The 21,025-nt window shown below is 41.3% G+C and overlaps 1 protein-coding gene across 5 annotated transcripts in view; it reads right to left on the bottom strand.

Moving 5' to 3' along the window:
• Window positions 1-21,025, bottom strand: part of PGM1 (phosphoglucomutase 1) — a 66,866-nt gene that overhangs the window by 18,214 nt on the left and 27,627 nt on the right. For 2 of the 5 annotated variants that reach the window (XM_025380361.1, XM_025380375.1), the window contains exons 2-7: window positions 12,814-12,976; window positions 12,313-12,459; window positions 10,630-10,755; window positions 7,457-7,647; window positions 6,098-6,252; window positions 3,700-3,815 (exon numbers count right to left, since the gene is read on the bottom strand). In XM_025380361.1, coding sequence (XP_025236146.1) covers window positions 3,700-3,815; window positions 6,098-6,252; window positions 7,457-7,647; window positions 10,630-10,755; window positions 12,313-12,459; window positions 12,814-12,976 — 898 coding nt within the window. Of the gene's footprint in view, window positions 1-3,699; window positions 3,816-6,097; window positions 6,253-7,456; window positions 7,648-10,629; window positions 10,756-12,308; window positions 12,460-12,786; window positions 12,977-19,341; window positions 20,044-21,025 lie in introns of those variants that run through there. The other 3 variants (XM_025380343.1, XM_025380352.1, XM_025380368.1) reach the window with 3 other exon arrangements.

Here is a 21,025-nt window from a genome sequence, read left to right as displayed (position 1 = left end):
ATTGTGTATAAACATGTACATAATCATCCACGGTTTGGAAGGAAAAACAGCTTTGTACCATGAGATCAACTAACAACAACAGGCTCATCCTGTCTAGTTGTCCCTATTTATCCCTGGTGTTTGTAATGCTGATCTCTGAAGAAGTGTCCTAGCTTCTGTGGTTACCATATCCAGATGAGAAAGCTGCTGCTCCTCCAGCACAAACAGACTAATGTATACTTGGTAATGTTAGTACTATTGCAAGATTGTTCTTCAGACACTAGTGGTTTGTTTTATTCGGTGGGCCAGTCCTGAAGTTAGACTCCTTTGCACCTCTTTGCAAGCAAACTTCTTTTCTTTTGCAAAAGTGCATTTCTCCCACAAAGACTTGGGGTTCCCAACCCTGGACCGTGGGGTAGAAGTGGTGTTGAATCATTTCAAGAGTCCCAGACTACGCCAAGAGGTGAGGTGTGGATTCTCCATTGAGGTGGGTGGTTAAGCTGGAAAGCACTGACCAGTCATTGTGATTCCAGCATCATACAGGAATTTACATCAGATATCTTTTAAAGTTCTTTCTTTTCCAACAGCAGGAATCTGTTTGTCTAAATAGAAAGTGCCAAGTGAACAGTGTTCATGAACTCATTCAACAAGAGTTTATTGAGCACCTGTTCTATGTTGGGCTCTACGGGAGGCTCAAGGGATACAATGCAGGATAAGACACATAAGATCTCTGTCCTCATGGCACATACAGTCTAGTGGAGCCAACAGACACTAATCAAATAATCATAAGTAATTGTAAAATCACAGCTGCAACAAATACAACAAAGAAGAGGTACATGGTGCCACAAGAGTCAATAATCAGGGGATTTGGCCCACCCTGAAAGGTCAAGGAAGCGTTTTTGAGAAATTTTCTCTGCTATTGCCTGGAAAAATACAGAAATAAAGCACTCTGTGCTCAATTAAGCTATAGAATTCAAATGTTTCAAAGTTCATAGAGTCACTAATGTCTACCCTGAGAACCTATGAAAGAACTGTTGGAAACATTCACTAGCAAGGGACACGCTAGCTAAAAATTAACTCCTCTATAAATAAGAAGATCAGGAGTTCAGTTAAGTAAGCCCAGCTGCACTCGGTCACAACAGTGGAGATGCATGGCTATGCAGCCTGGCTGTTTAAATGTTTATCTGAGAAATATTACACAACAATTTTCTTTTTTTGAAGAGAGAGAGAGAGAGAAAGAGCTTGTGATTATCCTCATGATAATGAAGTGCATTCTCTCTTTGGATATGAAATATACCAAGGAGAAGCTAAAACCATGATTGGTACTAGGCATTTGTTGAATGTGTTAATAAATGAGAACAAACTTTTACAATAGTCTAAAGTCTAATACTTTGGTTCAAAGAAATCAATTCCACAAACATAACATGAGAGACTTCCCTTGGCAAATAGTTCTAGGTAAAAACTTTTAGGGTTTAATTACCCACAACCTTACATGGGCTAAACAGTATTATGCAACTTCCTAAAAACTAACATAAAGGAAAGTTATGTCAAGAAAAATACAGTGCCCCAATCACTAGAAATAATCATCCCACCCTACTCTTCACTTGCCAGGCCAACCCTGGAAGATCTGGGCTCAGTTCTGGGCATCACCTTCCAAGAGTGGCACTGGTAAACTCAGAAGCACCTAGAGGCTGGCGCTGAGTCTATAAACAATGTGAAACGAGGAATGACTGGAGGAAACAAAGATGGACAGCCTGAGGAAGGAAGGACCTGAGAGCTGCTTCTTGTATTTGAAGACCTGTCATGTAAGAGGAGCAGCTTGTGCCATCCTGTCTTTAGGCCTATTCCCTGCCGGTCAGCACCAGGGATTCCTACTTATCTCTGGGGCTCTGATCCCTCTTGCCCAAGGCTTCCCACATGAGTCTGTGGAAAAAAAAGTTACCGTACTTACTATGAAATGATGATGATAATAATTATCATTATTGCAGTGATGATATTATATAATATCATCATAATTATTATATACAGTGGTAAACTATGTTTAGGCAAAACTGTACTAACAGGATTCTTTATGGCAGAATGTTCTGGAATCTTCAAATGCTAATATCATTGTGAATATCCAAAATAGAGAAGTGTGGTCCAATTTTCCCACTTTTTCTTGACCCCTAGAACCCTCTCATGGAACTAGTATTCTTCCGCATACCCACATGCTCTGGGAAACCTGACTCTAGACTTTTATCTTTTCATTAGGCTCCATACTGATAAAAGTACATGGGAACAGGAAACCAAAGGTTTTGACACAGTTGCTGCCTTCAAAGACATCTTCATTCATAAAGAATGACTGATGCCAGGCCTGAACTAGATGACACTGTGGGGAGTTTCATGGGAGAAGACCACCTCATAGGCTCATTGGGCATTCACGTAGTAACCCTCAGAATAGCATGGCACCGTGCACATTATATGAAGCAGAAAAGGACTAAGCAGTGGCCTTGTAATCTCTGATTTAAGCACCTACAACTTTGGGAAACTGTCTAGCCTTTGTTGTGGAAGTTGTTCAACCCCAAGACTCATCCAGCCTACTTCATACCTTCCAATTCTGTCAAGGCAGTTCATTGCCAAGGAATATTACCACTCTCAAAAAGAACAAGTTGCTTAGAACTTTGTAAATATGTACCTCCAATTTAGCAGCTCATTCTACCCACTCTACCTCCAGACTTATAGGAAAGGAAAGGAAATCAGTATTCTGTTCTGTTTAACCTGGCATGAACTACAACTCAGTTGCAAAGCTGAGAGAATGCTTGGTTTTGATCTTCTTTTCTTGACTAAAGCGTGACAATAGAGCACCATAGGATCAAGGTCAGTGCATTTACTTAAAAATATTGGGTAGAGGGAATAAAAGGAGAAGAGATGTAGTCATTTAAGTACCTTAGAACCTGGCCGGAGACTGATACATGGGACAGGGCCACACACCTGAACAGATGTTTAGAAAAGAGAGACTGATGCAGGCAGCATGAGGTAGCAGAGAAGGTCATGAAAGAGGTGGGAGTTCGGGTCAATATTTGGACAAGCAGAAAGGAGGAAGGAGAGCGCACAGAGTGGGGTCTATGGGTCTTGGGTCACCCCCCGAGAATACTATGTACTCTTCTTTCACTTGAATATTAATACAATTACAAATACATCCTCAGGCACAAAGATGTATTTTTAATTTCTTGATCACCTAGCAACTTAGTTCCACCCTCATGGTCTTCCTTCACTTAGCCTTGATTATTCTGCTATAGAAAACTTGGGCCTATAAAAGAGAAAGATTTAATGCTGTGCTGAAACCTCTTCTTAAATAAAAACAAAAAACTGGCTTGCTCCACCGTATTTCTTCTCAGAAATGAAAACATCTATGAAGGTTTCTTTGACCACTGAAGGAAGAAAAATCTGTTTATCACTCTGTTTAATCCCTACAGACTCAATGACCACGCTGCCGAGGAGGCCCCCCAGCTTCCTGTCTGAGTCCATGTGATCCTCTGAAAGTAAAATCAGCCTTTCTGGCTGAATGTGCTCACCCCTTTTCAAATGTGTACACTTCACCAGGGTTGTTATAAATAATTTGTACCTTGATTTAGGACACATCAGCTATTGTTGCTATTTCAGTGCTACCTTAGCAGTCTAAGCTTTTACTGGAAATAGTGGTTACAGGGAGGAAAATGCTAGCACAGGAGTGTGACTTACCAGTCCCGAAGCTCTCCTCCCCACAAAGGGACAGTTTGCTCGCATCCATCAAATTCCCAAAAAACTTCCAGCCAGTTGGGGTCTCATACAAAGCGATCTTTGTAGCATTAGCCACCCTTCAAAGGCATGAAATCAAAGTTACATCACAGCAGGACTGTCAGCATAGCCATGTGAGGGACGGAAAAGGGCAACAGTTATTGTAATCAAGGGTCCCATTTAGCATTGCGCAGTCACACATAAATCTAAGATTGGTGGAAAATCATAAGAGAAACCTTGTGCACAATGGGCTATTATATGTGGATTCAGAGAAGGTGGAAGAAGAAAGAATTAATTCAGATCACGGAGTTTAATATTTTAGAAGAAGCATCCATAGTAAAATGTTCAGGGCTGCTGTTTAGGCTGTTTAAACCCACATTTTGGATACAGACTGCATCTCTACAATCTACAAAGAAGAGAATAATGGTGTTTTGATATACCCATAATCACAGAATCATGACATACTGGGTCTGGGCAGTTAGCATTTTACAGAGAAGGAAACAGGGCCCAGAATGTTATGTGATCAGACCAAGGTCACAAAGCCAGGATGACCGACCGCCCAGTATTCAGCTGCCCGGTGAGTGCTGCTTTTGTCTCATAAGAAGTCGCCCCAGGGGAAACGCCCAGTGGGGTCTCCCCTATGTACTGGCTTCACCCACACTGATTAGTGGTTCCCCTTCCCTTCTAACATGTGTTTTATTTCTCTCTAGGTATCTTTAGACTACTTAAAACCTTTGAGTGACTTAGAAAAAAAAATTCCTTTCCCTTTGAACATGAAAAGTTACCTGATAAGTTCCATTCACTGTTTGAGTGAGATTTGCTTCCCAGAACGTTTGCCTTATTTCCAGGAAAGCAATGTCAGCTTTGTGTTCTGATATTTGAGGAAAAAATCAAATCTATGATTTTGAAAACTATGAAAGTACAAAAAACTTTTATCTGGGTAATGAGGTACTTCAGTTATGATTCTATATGTGGATTATCAATTTTTCCAAAAATTGGAATTACACTGTTTTTGCGTGACACAGAAGGTATTCCAGGACCTGACAGGCCTAATGTATGACAGTGTGACCTCAAACCAGCTCATAATTTCAAATGCAGGACCTGGTGGTAGACACGCTGGGCTCAAATGCTAGTTCTAATTTGCTGGTGAGGTCTTGGACAAGACTATTAGCTTCCCTGACTTTCCATTTCCTCTTCCTTAAAATGAAGTCTGCTGGGAGGATCAATTGAGATGGTGAATGTAAAAAACGCTATACAAACTACAAACCACTATATGGATATTAGTGGCTATTTTCTTGTTAGCCGAAGCAAAGTCAGCACCAATTCTATAACCATCTCTCCTCTACAGAAAAAAACTGCTTGGCCCAGTGGGTGGGAGCAAAGGCTCTGGGTTCAAATCCCAAGTCAGCCATTTACCAGCTGGGTGACCTCAGGTAAGTTACTTCTTTGTCCTTTGGTGTTTCCACCAGAAAAATGGTGTTAAATATAGGATTTATCTCATGGGGTTCATCTAAGAATTAATGAATTAAAACATGCAAAATATTTAGTGTCTACAACAAGGTAATGTTCAATAAATATTAGCTATTACTATAAGAGCCTAGATATATATCACAGCCTACTTTCCTCTCTGGCCTTGACCTTTTACTCATTCATTCATTCTTTACCTTTTATTCATCAAACATTTCCTGCACACCTGACATATTCTAACTAATATTTTCCCTGGTCCTCATCTGTTATGACTTTTATTTTTCAATTTTTTAAGTATGATCTAACAAGCCACCTCAAAGCTTTTGTACAATGAAGTGATATATAAACATTCACTGTGTTTGTGTGGGCATGAGCGATCCAGTTCTGTTGAAAAATACTTCAAACTGCTCTTTCACCCACACTCTGTACACACTGCAAAAGGAAAGTGATCCTCCAAAATGATGTTTTGAGTATTTCCATTGTTATTCATTAACACTCAACTATTCATTCACTTTAAAAACGTATATGCGTGTGTGTGTTTGTCCTACCATGTTCCAGGCACACTATGGTCAGGCAGAGTCCAGGATGGTGAACAAGGCAGTCCTTTCTCTGCAGAAGTATACAGTCTAGCAGGGCAGGCCAAAGAGAAAACAGGCTACTAGAACACAGTGTGGTAAGTGCCAGGAGGAGGAGGCCCAGGGTGCCAAGGGAGTGCGGAGAGGGGCATTGAATCCAGAAAAAGCCACCCATCCCCTCACACAGGAATCGCTCAGCACACTCTATGCATCAGATGCCGATGCTGAAAGGGAAGGACACGTGTTCCAGGCACAGTGAAGGGTGCAGTGAAGACTGGGACGACCCGAGACAGGAAGGTCAAGGGAATGGAGAGACCTACCGGTCCAGGGCACCACTCGTGGGCATGCTCCGTGCAAAGCCACGGACCCCGGTCTGCTGGAAATACGGAATGCTGAAGATGTTGGCAGCAATGACAGCCACAGAGTCTGAAGGGTTCACAAAGAACCCATGCTTGCCCAGAATCATGTTTCGATCCTTGGGGAGAAGAGAGGATCAAAGAAAGACCTTTTAATCAAACTAGAAGAAATCAAACTATCTTTCATGGGGGTTTTATAAAATTTAAAACCATAAAATTTGAAATTGATCTCTTTTCCATACTGCTTTTTTAACACTGGGTTTTATTTTCAATGGGTTTATACAGTACCGTTGGGCCAAAGGCACCTCCATGCCAAAGAGTTAAAACTTTTCAATTAAAGTCCAAGCACAACCTCCTTTTGAGCTGAGTCCTCTGTTCTCCCTCCAGAGGCCAGCTCACTTTAACCTCCTAGACTTTTTCCAGACTCTGGAACCAATCATCTTTTTCTCAGGGGAGGAGAAAACGCAATGAGAGAAGAAATATTGGTTGTTTACATAGTTTGGTAGGTCTACTGGGTAAACTGTGTACCACAGTCTGTGTACCACAGTAACTGGGAGGGTGGCCAAAAAACACTCCCAGCATGCACTGCATCACAAAGATGTACTACAAAATAATGTCTGCTGGAACCCCTTTAATTTCCCAACATTTTGATAAGGGAAAAATTATTTTTCAGGAAACAGTGGATTCTAGCTAATGGTAAAGAACACTAGTAACAACAAAAATGTATTTTCAACTAAGTAAATGTGTACAGTGTCTACCATCAGTGAGATATAGGGATATAAACCTAAGACACATCTCTTCCTTGTCCGGTACATAGTCACCCTTGTAAATAAAACAGCTTATTTCTAAACATTTTAATTGTAGAGAATGATTAAAATGTTAATTATCTCAATATCATCTTCATATAGGCCATGAAATTGCAGCTTCAATATTCAGGTCATGTGAATGAATGAATGGGTGTATTATAAGACCAAAACCTTGTCCAGAGATTAAGTAAGTAGCCAGCTGCTGGTTGAGAGCAGAAACCTACCTTAAGACAGGCATCTAGAACTCACCCAGTTCATGAAATACCAGTCATTCTATCATAACCAGAACCTAATCATCATGCCACTGTTAGCAAGTATGGATGTCTGAAATTAAATGCGTGGGTTTCATTTCAATGACTCCTATTCCTGTTCAAGAGGGTCTTCTAATAATTTAGCTCTGACCTCGGGTCAGAATGAGGGATCCTTAACAGTCACTCCCAGGGTCTGGCAGAAGCAGCCCACCTTTTTTATGGTGCCTGGCCTGCACCAGAGTTCACTTAAATGCACTTATACCCACCCCATCTCCATCAAAGGCAGCCCCAAAATCATGCTCTCCTGACTTCATGGTCTCCACCAGGTCAGCTGCATAGGTGAGGTTGGGGTCAGGGTGGTGGCCTCCAAAGTCCTCCAGAGGTACGCAGTTAACTGCTGAGTTTGCAGGGGCACCGAGTTCTTCACAGAGGATCTTCTTTACATACGGTCCCACAACTATATACAACGTGGAATAAAAGTATGTAGAATCAGAAAATAAAAGTCCTGAAAGGATGTGGGGATTCAGGGCTGAGGTGGATGCATTCTGGGGAGAAGAATGGCATGAGAAACAACAAGAACATGTGAAATGTGTTCAGGGACTAGTGGAGAGATACACCTGACTGGAGAAGAATGTTCTCGAAAATGGAACAAAGAGAGATTATGTTGGAAAAGGTGGGGCCAGTTCATGAAGGGCAGAGTGGGGAAAAGAAAGGAAACCAACCATTATGAAGGCCCTACTGTACACCTGTGCTTTCTCATTCAGTCCTTCAGAAAAGCTCAGAAGGTGGTAGCTTGGAGCTTAAGAGCCTGGACTCTGAAATCAGAGTGTCTGGGTTCAAATCCCAGCTCTGCTGATCATGGGCTGTATAATTTTGGGAAAGTTATTTAAACTCTCTGTGCCTCAGTCTCTTCCATTTGCAAAATGAGGGTCATAATGCTAACTACCTAACAGGATTGATGTAAGGATTACATGAGTTAAGAGTTATGAAGCACTGAGAATAGTCCCTGGCAGATATGTTACAAAAGTTTACATTATGATTATCACCTGCAGTTTACAGATACATTGGAATGCTGGTGTTCTGAGGTAAAGACATTTGCCCAAACTTACATGGCTAGAAAAAGTGGGAATTGGGATTCAGAGCTGTTATCTTTCTACTATGACAAGCTAGCTGACAAACTGATTAAAAAACCACAAACAGGCTGGGTATGGTGGCTCACACCTGTAATCTCAGTACTTTGGGAGCCTGAGGCAGGCAGATCACATGAGGTCAGGAGTTTGAGACCAGCCTGGCCAAGATGGTGAGACCCTGTCTCTACTAAAAAAAAAAAAAAAAAAAAATATATATATATGTGTGTGTGTGTGTATACACACACACACACACACAGATTAGCCAGGTGTGGTGGCAGGCACCTATAATCCAGCTACTCAGGAGGCTGAGACAGGAGAATTGCTTGAACTTGGGAGAAGGAGGTTATAGTAAGCCGAGATTGCATCACTGCACTCCAGCCTGGGCAACAGGGCAAGACTCTGTCTCAAAAAAAAACAAAACGAAAAACCCACCACCACCAACAAACAACAGGAGAAGCCAGGTACATATGTTTACAGTGACATTTTACATAACCACCAAGAACACACATCTTTGAAATGCTAAGAGAGCATTTTCATCAAGGATGATACTAATCCCAATATAGTACATGCCCCAGAGGTCAGAATACTGTGGAATAAGTGTATACTATGAGGGGTCACCTGTTAAGCAGGTTAGTGACACACCACAGAATGAGGTCAAGGCAGCCAGGGCTGTGAGCGATACAGAAACAAAAGTGTTAGAAGAACAGCCAAAAGACCTGGTGAAAAGTAGTCTTATCTCCTGACAAGCTCCTCTTACCCAATGCCCTCCTCACATGCCCATTCTCTGGCCAGCTCAGGCCTCTCCTCATTTCCCTAATGTGACATCCATTTTTAAGCCTTCATGCCTTTGTCACAGCCACCGACCACATGAGAATGACCATTGCTTGATTTTTCATCACTCTAGATCTTTCTTTCGTAAGAACTGAGTTGGCTGCCACTTCTTCCAGGAAACCTTTCTTTATACCCCTAGTCAAATTATGCCTTCTTCCAACTCCAAAGAGAATACCTGAAATTCCAACTCTCATTTTGTTGGCCTGGCAGGAGTTAGTTTTTTAGAGTTTTTGTTTTGTTGTTGTTTTGAGACGGAGTCTCGCTCTGTTGCCCAGGCTGGGGGGCAGTGGCATGATCTCGGCTCACTGCAACTTCCACCTCCCAGCTTCAAGCTAGTCTCCTGCCTCAGCCTCCTGAGTAGCTGGGATTACAGGCATGTGCCACCACACCTGGCCAATTTTTGTATTTTTATAGAGACAGGGTTTCACCATGTTGGCTAGGCTGGTCTCGAACTCCCAACCCCGTGATCCGCCTGCCTCAGCCTCTCAAAGTGTTGGGATTACAGGCATGAGCCACCGCACCCAACCCAGGGGTTAGTTTTTTACCCACCTCATCTCCCCAAACATTGCACATTCTTTGAAGAAAGTGATCTGCCCAGTTTCTGCCTATTCCCCAGGCATGCATGTTGCAGGTCTGCAATACACATCTGTTGAATGGTTTAAAATGACAGAATCGCTTTTGTCTGAGTAAGGAAGTAGATCCATTCTATGGGAGTCCAGAGGCCAACTAGGACCCAAGGGGAGAAGTTCCAAGGATGGAAGATTTTAGCTCACCAGGAGAAGACTTTCTAACTGTGGTTTGCAGTGTCACAGGAATCCCTGAATTGCATCACTAAAAGGGTTCAATCTCAGGCAGAAAGGCTTCTCCAAGCAGGCAGATGTATGTGTATAAGTTTCAGGGATTCTCATATACCTACATGTCTGAGAAAACCTCGTGGTTCTGGTTCACAGTGATAGCTGCCCTCTCTATGGACCTGACCACACAACCCCCGGAGGAAGAAGACAGAGCTGTACACATCCTGATGTTCCTGAATTTAATCCTCAGCTTGCTCTTGCCCTCTTCTAAGAAAAGGAGCATGTGGGGGCAGGTGAGTGGGGATGTGGGGCTCAGGAGTATGTTTACCACATCTCCCAAATGACCGTCCTCTCAGAAATACATGGGGGCGTGCAGCAAGAATGTAAGGTATCTTCTGAGGGGGAGGGAGAGTCCACAACAGCAGTTGCATGTTACTCAGAACCTGATGCTTAATGTGGAAACGCTGACCTTCACATGAGCTTACCACGAGGAGTGTCTCTACTATTTTTGCTACATACAATTAGATTTTGATCTGTGTGAATATTGCTCTGGTTGCAAAATAACTCTATTTAAAAACCATCAGAGAGACTTGAGAAAAGGCTTGTTAAAGCATCATGATACACACAGAAGAGAGCGACTTCCTATCCTTGAGAGATGGGAATTGAAAAGAAATGACTGTATACCTCCATGCATAGCATCAATACGGATCTTCAGTCGGTTTGGCCCAGAAAGTAGTTCTTTCAGTGCACTGAAATCAAAGATGCTTCTCAGCATTGTAGCATATGCTTCCACCGAATCCACAATTTCCACTGTGAGAACAAGCAACATTAAAAGATGGAAGGACTAACCACATTTAGAAAGATTATATTCTGATGTGATTATATGGCTGTAAACCTGCCATTGCTATTTTAAAGGGACAATTATTGAACAGCTCAAATAATATGACTGTTAAATGATATCCAATACTATCCAATACTACCAATAGTTATCCAACACTAACAATTTTCCTGAGAGGTAAATGTTATTAGTCCTATTTGATAGATGAGGAAACTCAATGTGTGAAGCATTAAGAAACTTGCCCACACAGCGTGGATGAGGCACACAGGGGATTTTCAACAGAGGTTGTATAAATTCTGCTAGGCCACCACAGTGCTTCCCCATTCATCATTTTGAGAAGTGTGTTCTGGTGTTACAGAGAGCAGAAAATATAATGCCTACTTTTAGTTCCTTTTCTTTTTCCAAGTCCATTGTCATCAAGACTTAATGGTACTAAGTGGAAAAAGAATTTTTTTAATGAATCACTTTTCACATGTACTGCTTAAGGAATAAAGCAAATATAAGAACTTAGTATTGTTGTTCTTGTTGAATATTCAGGGCTTCTGAACATTTTCAAAACTGTTGGATATTCAGGGGTTCTGAACATTTTCAAAATATGAAGATTTTAAGAAACTCTCTAGTGGTATCTTCTGAACCTCAAGAATGTCTTCGAGATGCATCAAAGTGGCACTTTATCTTTGTTAGTATGCAATTGTCAGCTTTCCATGAGTAGGTTCAAACAAAAAATGCAATCCATCCTTTGGCCAGGAACTAACTGACTAATAAAATGCGTTCCATAAAGTTGCAATTCAGAAGAAAGAATACACGTTAGGGCAAAGTCAAAATGCAAGTCCATTGCCAATCATCTCATCCTCATTTTATTAATCTGAATACTTTTATAAATGTTTATTCTGTCAATTATTATAATACCTGGCATTCAACAACAAAATGTTAGCCACAGCTGCCTATGTAGAGAGTTGCAATTTGGTCCCCCCAAAATGGTCTGATTGATTTTACTGAATGAGGACAACTAAAATGGAAAATGTAGATTTGCGAATCATTCAAACCTGAGTTGAAGTCCTGGTTTTGCCATTCATTGACTATGACCTTGAGCCTGTTACTTAACCTCTCTCAGTCTTTGTTTCCTCATCTGTAATAATGAATGCTGACAGTGCTGCCCTGACAGATCTACTGTGAGAATAAAATGGATTAATGTGTGTAAAGACCCTGGTATGTAGCAAGAAGTCAATAAAAGTTAACTATGAATGTAATCTTACAGGTCTTCTAGTCAAGGCATGAAAACTAATGCCTAGAGTGTTGGAAATGACTTACCCGATGTCATGCAGCTGATCCCTGGCAGGGCCCAGGGAGCCCAGGTCTCTGGACTCCCAAACCTAATTCCAGACTCGTTAATTAACTAACACTTGCAAAGCTCACAGACCACTCAAGGAAGTCTTTCCAAAGCTGAAGACCCTGTACTAAAACGTTGAAAGAAAAATCGCTCAACGTGGAAATAGGAGTGGGCAGAAAGAGGAGGAAAGTAAACATGCCTGTGAAGGGTTTGAACTTATTTTCCAAGTCAAACTGCTGCTTTCCGAGAACACCAAGGTCTACTTTCAGGTCAGGGCAAATTGCATATTCTTCAATTGTCTTGCTGATTTGGAAAATTTTATCAGTTATTGCTTCTGGAGCAGGACCTGGAAATCAAACCGCAAACAGTGGGTCACTTCATGCAGCTCACATGGAAATACAAAGAATCCAAAGCTCATCAGTTCCTCTTCACTAGCACATCTACCATTTCATCATTCAGCCAGCAAAGTGGCAGGATTTTTCTAAAAGAAAATATCATGTTAGGGATGAGTTGTACATGGCTCTTCATATTCAGGTACAGTCAAATGAGAAGCATTTCACTGTCACTGAAACGAAGCAAAGAGCACCCCCCTGCCCCCTACAAAGGATCAGAACCAAAACCCTGGTCTCCCCAGGCTCCAGCTATTGGTGTATCCTACTGAAGATAAACTTACCTGTCCTCAAAATGACAGCAAACTCACCTCCATTAGAAATATTGAATTTGATTCCAAAATCTCCATTGGGGCCCCCTGGGTTGTGGCTGGCTGTCAGAATGATCCCACCAATGGCTTTGATTTTTCTAATGATGCAGGATACAGCAGGGGTGGAGAGGATTCCATTCTGTCCAATAACCAAGCGACCAATCTAGGAGAAGAAATCCAGAACACACTCTTTAACATCAATACATCCAGAGTCACTGCTCAAAACAACACCAAGATAACAGGCAGATGGACAAAATAATAATAATAATAATAATCTGTTGGACAAGAAAAGATTTTATTTAATAAAAATCTACAGCTTGGATGTCTCCACCATATTACTGAAGCAGAATCAGCAATGTTGAACAAATTCCTTCAGATGGTTTTTGGGACTTTGTAGTTTTAGAAGAGTGTGTGGTCTGTGTGCACTAGAAGGCTCTGGCATGAAAACACAGCACATTAAAAAGAGCCTTTCCAGATCAGGTTCACAATTTGGATACATTGAAAGAATATGAGAAAACCCAAATTTTTATCCAATTCAATCATACTTTCAATCCACAACGGGAGAAAAGAAAAGGTTTAGCTAGTTAAAGGGATTCTGCCCAAAAACAAGGCTTTTTTAAAGTAAAAATCTTTTTGAAGTAAAAAAGGCAAATTTTATGGCAAGATTATTGAAAAATGACTCATCAATTTATCTTTCCAGTCAAGCTTGGCTTTTTCATATAGTGGGTTTCCTCAAAGCAAGACACACATACTCCTGTTACAGTGTACCTGGGTTACCTCCTGGGCCTAAGACAAGAATGCTGGAGTTATTCCTGAGTAAACCAGTCAGAACGACCTACATGAAAGGGCGACAGGTGGGACTTCTGTTGCGTTCTTAACTTACCTTCCCATAGCTCTTACAGATGGTAAAGTACCGCTCCTAAATCTTTTTTGCTAAAATGACAGTAATTTATATCTGTTTCAACATGACTAAAGTTGGAAAAGAAGGTTGAGGTGTTGTCAGTTCCTCTTAAAAAACAGGGATTTTTTTACATTTTCCGTTTGTTATTTCTTTTTGCTTCACCCAAGATAAATATGATTGAAGAAACAACTTGATGGTGGAAGATGTGTTTCTAATGTTGAGAATGTCCATGAGATACCTGGATTTCCTGGGGAGAGTTTCTCTGGGACTGTTGGCTCTGCCACCCTTCCATAGCTCATTGAAAACTGTCAACCACCTCCCAGGAAGCAGCTGGTTCACTTCCAACCAGCCACCTCCCAACCGCCTCCCAGGAAGCAGCTGGTTCACTTTGTTACCTCTTGGCTCTCATATGTTGATCTCTGAACAATTTTTGGAATAGCTCCCCTAATATATTGGTTATATCCTGCCTTCCCCAGGAAATGGTAATCACCGGGGTGGATGCTGTCAGTAGGTTGCTTTTTAGACTATAGGAACCTGTAGATAGTGTGGAATCAATACTGATGATTGTTATGGAGCTACAGAGTGCTTTCTACATCCCACGGCACTTTTGATCCATTCTTACATTTGCTCCTCCCAAGTACCACTGCAAACATGAGGAAGCTGAGGTCCAGAGTTATCATGATCCTGCCCATTCATTCATTCTTGCCTCCATCCAGCAGCAATAACAACAAGCATTAATGGAAAGGTGCTATGGTAGACACTGACATAGATGACATGACAGGGCCACACAGCATATTAGTGGCCACGGTGGGGGAAAGTATTGAAACCTCCTGACTCAACACAGTGACATTTCACCTTCCAGCAGTTTCCAGTGTGGTTGTGGTGAGAATAAAAGCCTATATTCAGGCAGTTCTAGAATGTCCATAGGAGGGGTTTAGGGGTGGCTTGTCGAGTTATATTTACACACCAAGCACACCAATTTTTATATAGATTATATTTGGTGTGGAAGGAGAGGCTGATGATATCAAGCTACACCACCCATGTCACCCCTTAATTCTGCCATTCCTTATGGTGAGATTTGCAATGGTTCCAGGCTGAGGGGATTATGCCAGGGGTAAGAGTAAGAAGAAAATTTGAGAGAGAGAAGCAAGATAGCTTCTCTCTTGAGCCCAAGAAGAGGTACATCTGGTGGAAGAACTCCCCTTCCAGATCAGGCTCTTTCTTGGGAATCACCCTCAGGAATATTGCTCTCAATCGGATACAGGGGAGACACTGCTCTATTACTCTCCTTCCCTTAAAGATGCCTGGACCACTGCAACAGCTCCTAACTCAATCTCCCCTGCCTCTCTCCCACATGAGTCTCTCTTGCTCGACCCTGGCTGGATCCATCTGACCTACTCAAACCCATCTAGTTCATCTTTCTAAGCCATAATGCTGTGTCCCTTTTCTGACCCCAAAACCTTCCCAGAAATTCTACTTCTAGGTATACACCTGAAGAATTGAAAGCAGGACGTAGACAGATGCTTAAACACCAATGTTCATAGCAGTATTACTCACAAAAGTCAAAGGGTGGAAAGAACGCTAATGTCTACCATGAGGTGAACGGATAAACAAAATGTTGTGTATACATAAAGTGGAATATTATTCAGCCTTAAAAGTGTGTGTGTGTGTGGGGGGGTCCTGCCATATGACACAAGATGGATGAACCTTGAAGACATTATGCTAAGTGAAATTTGTCATACAGCATTTCTCACAAAAGACAAATTGAGCCGGGCGCGGTGGGTCAAGCCTGTAATCCCAGCACTTTGGGAGGCCGAGATGGTCGGATCACGAGGTCAGGAGATCGAGACCATCCTGGCTAATAACACGATGAAATCCCGTCTCTACTAAAAAAATACAAAAAACTAGCCGGGCGAGGTGGTGGGCGCCTGTAGTCCTAGCTACTCCGGAGGCTGAGGCAGGAGAATGGCATGAACCCGGGAGGCGGAGCTTGCAGTGAGCTGAGATCCGGCCACTGCACTCCAGCCTGGGCGACAGAGCAAGACTCCGTCTCAAAAAAAAAAAAAAAAAAGACAAATTGAAAACTGTCAACCACTCCACTACCAACCACCTCCCAAGAAGAAGCTGGTTCACTTCAGTTACCTCTTGGCTCTCATATGTTGATCTCTGGACAATTTTTGTTGTAGCTCCCCTAATATATTGGTTATATCCTGCCTTCCCCAGGTAATGGTAATCACCAGGGTGGATGCTGTCAGTAGGTTGCTTTTTAGACTGTAGGAACCCACAGATAGTGTGGAATCAATACTGATGATTGTTATGGAGCTACAGAGTGCTTTCTACATCCCATGGCACTTTTGATCTGTTCCCACACTTGCTCACATTTGTCACAAAAGACAAATGCTATATGATTCCACTTACATGAGGTATTTAAAGAAGTCAACACCATAGAAACACAAAGTACAATGGTGGTTGCCAGCGGCTCAGAAGAGGGAAGGATGGGGAATTGTTCAATGAACATAGACTTTCAGTTTGGCAAGATGAAAAATTTCTAGAGATATGTTGCACAACAATGTTTCGTTAACATTACTGAAGCATACACCTAAAAATGGTTAAGATAGTAAATTTTATTATGTGTTTTTACCACAATTAAAACTTTTTAAAGAATTTGTCACTGTACTCTAAGATGACATTGCAATCTATAGGTATGGATGTGACTGGAAGGACATATATAGGATAATTTTTTGTTTTCTTTTTTTTTCTCATGTGACTGCCAGCATAAGGATATTTTTTAACTCAAAAAAAAAAAAAAAAAAAAACGGGAATAAAATTCTGACACATTCTACAGCCTGGACAAGGCTTGAAAACATTATGCTAAGTGAAATAAGCCAGATGCAAAAGGACAAGGATTGTCTGATTCTGCTTCTATGAGGGAAGTAGAATAGGCAAATTCATCGAGACAGAAAGTAGTACAGAGGTTACCAGAGGCTGGCGGGAGTGGGAATGGGAAATGATTGTGTAACAGGTACAGAGTTTCTGTATGGGATGATTTTTTAAAAAAGGTTCTGGAGATGGATAGTGGTGATGGTTGTACAACATTGTGAATGTAATTAATGCCACTGAACCATACACTGAAAATGGTTAAAATGGTAAATCTGATGTTACGTATATTTTACCTTTCCTGGCCCCCAAGGTAGAGATAACTCCCTCAGCCAGGCACTAAGAGTCCATTCTCAAATGGCCTCCCCTGCCTGCCTTCCTTTCCCACGACTTCCTTCCTTAAAGCTCATGCCTCCCCACCAAAACGGGTACTTCGTTGTTCTCCAAACATCTAACAGTCAAACACGGCAAGGAGTAAACTTTAAATATTCCTTTTAACTGAAAACAGGGCTTGGTATTTTCTTAGGTTTCATTAAAAAACCAAGTTCCATTTTCTTTGTCCTGTAATCATGCACGTGGGTCCTGCTCTTACCTCTAAACTTACCTCTCAGTTGAGAGCTCTGGGGACTGAATGAGATATCAATATTCTAAAAGGGGCCCATCAATATCTTATTTTGTGCAATAAAATGTCCTTCAAAAGCAGAGAGCTCTATATAAATAAAAATGAAGAGAAACTTATAACCCATAAATGCACCAGATAAAGTATGGTAAAGGGAAAAAAAATAAAATGATCTCCATTTAGCTCAGTGGGCTGAAAAGCCCTCCAAGAATCAGCTTGTGGGCACAGTGGCTATTAATGAAGATGAGAAAGGAGCATTGACTTTTGTCAAAATCTGTGGCAATAATTATCCTCCCTTTAGATTTCCTCCCTGCAGCCCTACCCACAATCAAAGGCATGTTAAAACAGTCAGAATGTAGGATATGTTAGACAGAGAAGAAATCAAACCCTTTAAAATTTCATAGGTTTAAAGTGCATCAGATTGAAGTGCTTTATCAGTCCACTAATGTTTTAAGCAATTCAGTTGGTTAGCATGACTGTTTTAAATGCAGTGCTATCTTTAACAAGGTGGCTCTCACCTCTAAGCTTACCTTGAAAAGACTTGAAAATATTCTTGGGCTGCCAACAGCTCTAACAAATAGGCAGCTACCATATTTAGTCAATTATTATCATTTAAATGTATTATTTAGTAAACCTTCAGAGGGCAAATCTGAGAAAGTCTGTAGAGTCTGCCTGAATTACACATTCCTACCACCTCTTCCACATCCTTCAGCTCCACACAAAAATGAAATGGAGCCAAATATATCACAGCAAAGGGGACAGGGTACCAGATCCACTCAACAGTCTAGATATATGCGGAGAAATAATGTTCCATTCGTTCCCTCTCCAAAGATTAAAAGCATCTTAATACCATTCCCTTTGCAGCTCTCCTCAAAGAAAAAATTTATGGCATGTCACATTTTATCTTAAAAATGTGTATGCTTCATAATAATTTCATATTTGAGTGCTTTATCAGCAACTTTTACATGAGAGGCATTCAGATTCTGAAACTGAGTATCAGGAAAACTCTCATTATAAACAATAGGATCTACAAACACTTTTAAATTTCGTGTGGTGGTACATTTTATTTTGTTTTGTTTTGTTTTAATTTGGCTTTCGCAAACATACCTGCTCAGCGTATTTTGAAAATACACTGAAAATGAATGTCTAACACATTTAGTTGCAATACTAAATTTTATCTTGTCAGAATCAGAATCTCTTCCAGAGAAGAAATACAACAGATTTTAAAATTTGCGGGTACTGAAGGACTATGTGCTCCAACTAATTCCTAATCATTATCTAAAACACTAAAAATATATTTTTGGTCCCTGAGAGGAATTTGCAGAGCAAAAAACATCAATGTTCTGATGCCCACCTTCCTGTAAACCAGTGGGCTGTGCGAACTGTTAGATTATCAAGATCAATGCTTTCTGGTACAATATTCCTTCTCATTTACTTAATCCAGCCAACACGGTTTTCCATGATGCAGAGGTTTAGCAGAGCCTCCTCATACTATAGTCTTACAGGAGTTATTATCTCTACCCTGCTGCACAAATTCACCATGCACAGGGCTTCTTTGTGTCCAAGGTCATTATAAGCAGGTGCCCCTGTAACAGGTCCTCTCGAAAGGCTCACACCTAACATTTTCCAACCTCCTCCTAGCATTTCTGCATGACTACCAGGATCCATAAACAACAGCATGCCCTGGCTTTTGTTTTCCTGTTTGACAAGTGACTGAACTTCAACAAGAAAGCCATTGAAAGAAAACAAAATCCTCTTCTCTCCACCATTCAGTAGAGCCCTCTTACATAGGACAGGGTGCCCCTTGAAGCTAGTTAGAATGTAGATAAAACAGCTTAAGACCTGCAGTGTGCTTTAAATGTCTAAAAAGCAACAGGTACTTTGTCGAGCAACAGAACAGAGCATAATACCTAAGAAGCTGAACTTAACATTCCTGTATCCCGGTGTGGTTAATGTAATTTCTCAAGTATTTTCACAACATGCAATCACTGAAGTTACAATGAAACTTAACCGGATGTTAGTAGAATTGAAGTGTATACCACATATAAATCCTTGTACATTTGTATACTTCTGTAAAATTAAGAGGTTATTTGGAGAGCCAGAAACATAACAATACTTATCATATACCCACCCCATTGGCAGCTGCCATCTGCACTATCGTTTCTATTGCTGATTTATTAAAATACCGCCCATCTCCACCAACCACCAGTGATGATCCCTGGCGATCTTTTAGGTCTATGGAAAAGAATATACTCTGAATGAAATTCTCCAGATAGCATGGCTTTTCCTCAAAATAATAGGTTTTCTTCCGTAATCCACTTGTTCCTGGTTTCTGATCATGGTAGGGAGCTGTAGCAAAAGTCAACAAAGGGAGAGGACCTTCTTCCATTTTTCTATACGTCCCAGAAATCCATTCTTCAAAATCACTCATCCTTCACTTCCACCGACTGGCTCAGTGAGGGTGTCCAGAAAGCAGTCAAGGGACTCCAAGACAGGTCTGTCCAACCTGAAGCTGCAACAGTGTCGTATGAGTAACTAAAATAGAGGGTTTGCCTGGACGATCACTCTCAATGAGAAAGCTTGGTTAATTCCTTGTTGTTGTCCCTTGTGAACAAGTTAAGGGCCACACACCCACTCGCACCCACATACAAAGCAGGTCTTCAAAGTTGTTTTGATGAGGACACTTCTGCCCACTTAACCAAGCCAAATACCCTTCAATTATTTTTGTCTCATTTCCCCGTTAGGGTAGAGATAGCTCCAAGGAGTGCTGCATGCAGCCGACTTCAGTTGTAAACACCAGGTGGCTGCCAGGCTCTACAATCAGAGCCCAGGCAAAGAGGGCAAAAGCAGTCCCACGAAGCAGGTTTGTGAACAAGACACCCTGGTGTGGCTCTCACTGCTCCTGACACCCCTTAAACCAGAGCCTCTCCGGGCATTCATCTCTGAGAAGGCCATCTGCAGCTAGAGTTGCTCCATGCCACCTAGCAAGCTAAAGGTCAATCTTAAAATGGAAGTGAGGGAGCTCAAGTTACCCCTGGTTTTCTTACATCACTGTCATTTTGATACCTAAGAAATTTTTTTTACTTCACACATGCAATCTATCAGGAAAAAAATCATCTAACAGATTTATTCATTGGCGACCAAAGATTTAACAAAACAGTGTTCAGTTCTAGAAAAACAGATACCTCCAAAGTTGCCCTGAATAACCAACAGCTTGGTCATTCCTTTGAATATACAAAAAAGCAGGCATGAGGATGCACCAAGTCCTTAAAAATGTAAGCAAAACACGGAAAAAATATATATATATGTTTTTCTGAGTGCACAGGTTTGGATCAAGTTATTATTTAGAAAAATATGAACATAAGATTAATTTTTAAAGTTTTTTCAGTTTTAAGTGTACTTGACTTTTAACAAAATGTTTTTAGGGAAGCAGTTTAAGTCCTTTGTATCTGAAGAGTCTAGGATGTTTAAAAACATTTTACCTAAATAAATTTCATATCCAATTCCATTTAATCCCCAAGATTTTATTACTGATCTATTTAAATACAAACATGTGTGTTCTCAGCCAGCCATGGTGGCTCACACCTGTAATCCCAGCACTTTGGGAGGCCAAAGTGGGCAGATCACCTGAAGTCAGGAGTTCGAGACCAGTCTGTTCAACATGGTGAAACCCTGTCTCCACTAAAAATACAAAAATTAGCCAGGCGTGGTGGCGTGCACCTACTACCCAGCTACTTAGGAGGCTGAGGCAGGAGAACTGCTTGAACCTCGGAGGCTGAGGTTGCAGTGAGCCAAGATGGTGCCGTTGCACTCCA

The sequence above is a fragment of the Theropithecus gelada genome, chromosome 1 (assembly GCF_003255815.1).
Source record: "Theropithecus gelada isolate Dixy chromosome 1, Tgel_1.0, whole genome shotgun sequence".
Lineage (NCBI taxonomy): Eukaryota > Metazoa > Chordata > Mammalia > Primates > Cercopithecidae > Theropithecus > Theropithecus gelada.
This window is presented reverse-complemented; position numbering and strand designations above follow the sequence as displayed.